General features: G+C 29.6%; 1 protein-coding gene across 1 annotated transcript; it reads right to left on the reverse strand.

Annotated features, from left to right (window-relative positions):
• Positions 1-189: 189 nt before the first annotated feature.
• LOC113383526 (arginase-1-like) lies at positions 190-1,456 on the reverse strand. Its single transcript, XM_026621785.1, has 4 exons — positions 1,412-1,456; positions 1,226-1,346; positions 623-749; positions 190-418 (listed from the first exon to the last, which is right to left on the reverse strand). The coding sequence occupies exons 1-4, from the start codon at positions 1,454-1,456 to the stop codon at positions 190-192; spliced, it is 522 nt and encodes a 173-aa protein (XP_026477570.1).
• Between the last annotated feature and the right edge of the window lie 1,666 nt (positions 1,457-3,122).

The raw sequence follows: 3,122 nt of genomic DNA on the forward strand, positions 1-3,122 counted from the left end.
ACACTTCGGAGACCCATATAGCCCAAACGTTTACTTGAAATGCTAGAAGACACAAAATTACTTCTCCAAATCTGGTATCAAACAAGTCAAAATGACTTGAAACGCCGAGAAAACAAGGCAAACACGATTTTTTGGTGAGAACAACCTTCAGGAAGTTGAAAATAACAATAAGAAGTTATTGGTCAAAACTTAATTAGATGATTTTATATACCATGGTTTACACCACTCCATTCCTGGTAAAACTCCAGGCCACAATTCCTTATCGTTCCTAAGTTCCTCTAAGAGATGGCTCATGGGCATTCCATGCATTTTTCCCGAATCTGATGATTTGTGGGTGTTGATATCAGCATGGGCATCTATCCACACCACGGCTACATCTTGGTCTTCTTTTTTCGCCAGTGATGTCCATATATAGAACCTGCAAGGAACAAATTGTTTATGAATAGATGGATTACGGAAGTTGTTGACGCCAATTTTAGTTTTTAGAACATGTGCCAATGTTACATGCAATTTATTTTGCAAAAAAATGTTGGCTTACATTCTATATCTTCAAGAAAAATCTTACCAGTAGCTATAGAGTGATCACCACCTAAATTGACAACGATCCTGCCATCACTAATACTTCGCAACTTTTTCTGATAACAATTTATTGCAGTCAATAACATGTTTTCGTCTTCTTTCTTCCAAAGATAGATCTTTTTGGGGAATTTTTTCACACATGTTACCATAGTCTTTGACGTCCTTCACACCTTAAAGAAAACAAATGCAAGAAAATTAAGAGATGCTAAATGGCAGTATGTTATAATTACCAGATGATTGATTTATTATTTTATTCTTATTATTATTATTTATTCAAGTATTACTACTCATCATCAATTCTTTATATATTTCATATTTTAAATATTTCATTGGGATAAATGATCATAATACGGATTTAGACCATAAAATAGTATAAATAATAATAATAATAATTTTAAGTTAGAATGCACAGTTTTGCAGTTAAGAAAACTATGTCTATTAGCGCGTTATGATTTTACTTAAAATAATATGTATTACCAATTGTACTTAGGTAAATTTAAAAAATGATGAAGCACATTACCTAATGTATTTTTTTGCAAAAAAAATACAACTCATAAATGAGGAAAATAATAGAGTTATAAAAAAAAACAAAATATGTCTAAGCATATGCTAATGCTTAATTTAATATTATTATTTTACCACCTACCTGGTATTTCCTTTAAAGCTTCGATAAGTCCTGTTTTCCTGATGTGGTCTGGTCCGTTCTGGACGCCATCCTTAGGCTGTCCATGTCTAAAAGGTATCCCAATGATACCAATTTTGACCTCCTTACTTTTAGCTTTGCAGGTTGAATAACACTTCACCAGGAGCGACTTAACTTTCTGCTTAGTACCTGTGTTGGCTTAGGAACTTGTTGAGGACGTCTTATCATAAACATTTTGAAAAAATTCTAATAAATTGATTTATAACACGTGATTACTCACAAGTCACAATTTTTCTTTAAAAAAATAATTTATCAAAAATATTTTATAATTTATATTAAAAGTTATAAAAAATAAGATAAAATCCTATCCTAATTCCTGTATCCACTCAGGATTTTTGTCCAAGATCCATTCCTAGTTCTTCACATCCATTTCTAAATGTTTTAACAAATATACTTCAATTAATTAAAAGCACAATTATAAATCACTATTAGTGTACTCACAATTAAATAAAATAATTTTTGTCACAGTTTTTTCAATGACAATTTCAACTCTAATCATTTTTTCGATAACCCCGCGTATAAAAGGTTACAAATTTGAATAAAAATAATTTTATTTAATCATAACATCGAAAAATAAATAATTTAATTTAACCATAATCGTCAAGAATGACTTTAAAATCATTTGAATCTAAAATTTCAGATATGTTTTGTTTATTCACATACCCAGGCTAATATATGACGCATAGTTTATCATCTAGAGCCCGTACAGAGCCGAATTAGAAATTTATTCAACTTTGAAATAATACCAAACGGTATAAAATATACAAATTTCATTTTTTCATACTAAATGAAGAGCTTTACTAATAAAGAGCTCTTAAGAGCTTTACTAGGCGGAAATCTTGCAAGAGAAGTTGAAGAAAACCAGAGATTTATATTTGAAATTGAAATATTTTCAAGGCAAATCTGCGAAAAGTTAGATCACCATTTAAGTAGAGACACAAAGATCTCTTCGGAGCAAATCGGATTTTTAGTAAAATTTTTCCTTAGGGTAGTTAAAAAAAATTCTAAAAATATATACTATAGAAAAATGAAAATAAATAGAGATTGCGCCGATGATTTGCGGTAGTAAATTCAAAAACATTTCCAAGAATAAAAGTTAATCACTATATAGGTTTTGCACAAATATCTTTATATTTATAATATAAAATTTTGTTTTGTTGAATATTTATATAGACCAGTGATTGGGAAGCTTTTTTAATTATCGCCCCAAAATATTTTTGTCTAAGTCGTTATTACCCCCATACAGACAACTGCGTTGTAAATACTGTAAAAGTCAATTAAAAATTGATATTTATGCTTGTTACCCACAAAAATTTCATTTTTACCCCAATTAGGGTAATTTACCCCGGTTTCTCGAGCACTGCTATAGACTTTCATGTATTAGAAGAAAGCATATTTTGTGTGACAATAAGATTATTAATTAATTCATAATAGTGTATGAAATATTATAAAAGACTAGGTGCCTAATCCCACATAATAAATTATATTTTCTTATATAAAGAAATAGTACGAGTTGCAAATTGGTTAAGAGCACGGAATTGCAATCACAAGTTTTCGGGTTCAAATCCCACGATATTGGACAATGGTGATGTTCGTTTTTACTTGAAAACACAGATAAAAAAAATATTTTTAAGTTATAAAAAACATCGAACTTGCTATTTTTCTATAGATTTATCTGAAAACCGTAATGGGATCACCAAAGCTGTTAGAAAAAATTGAAAGTATCATTTGATCTAATTGTAGAGTAAGGGCTTCGACCAAATCCCGAATAATCGACACTACTATGTCGTTTTTTTCAAAAAAAATTTGCATAGCAGACTTTTAATTTAAAAGTAAGTTA

This window comes from Ctenocephalides felis, unplaced genomic scaffold (genome assembly GCF_003426905.1).
Source record: "Ctenocephalides felis isolate EL2017-DRISC unplaced genomic scaffold, ASM342690v1 CF-g0.4_SCAFFOLD_03570, whole genome shotgun sequence".
NCBI lineage: Eukaryota > Metazoa > Arthropoda > Insecta > Siphonaptera > Pulicidae > Ctenocephalides > Ctenocephalides felis.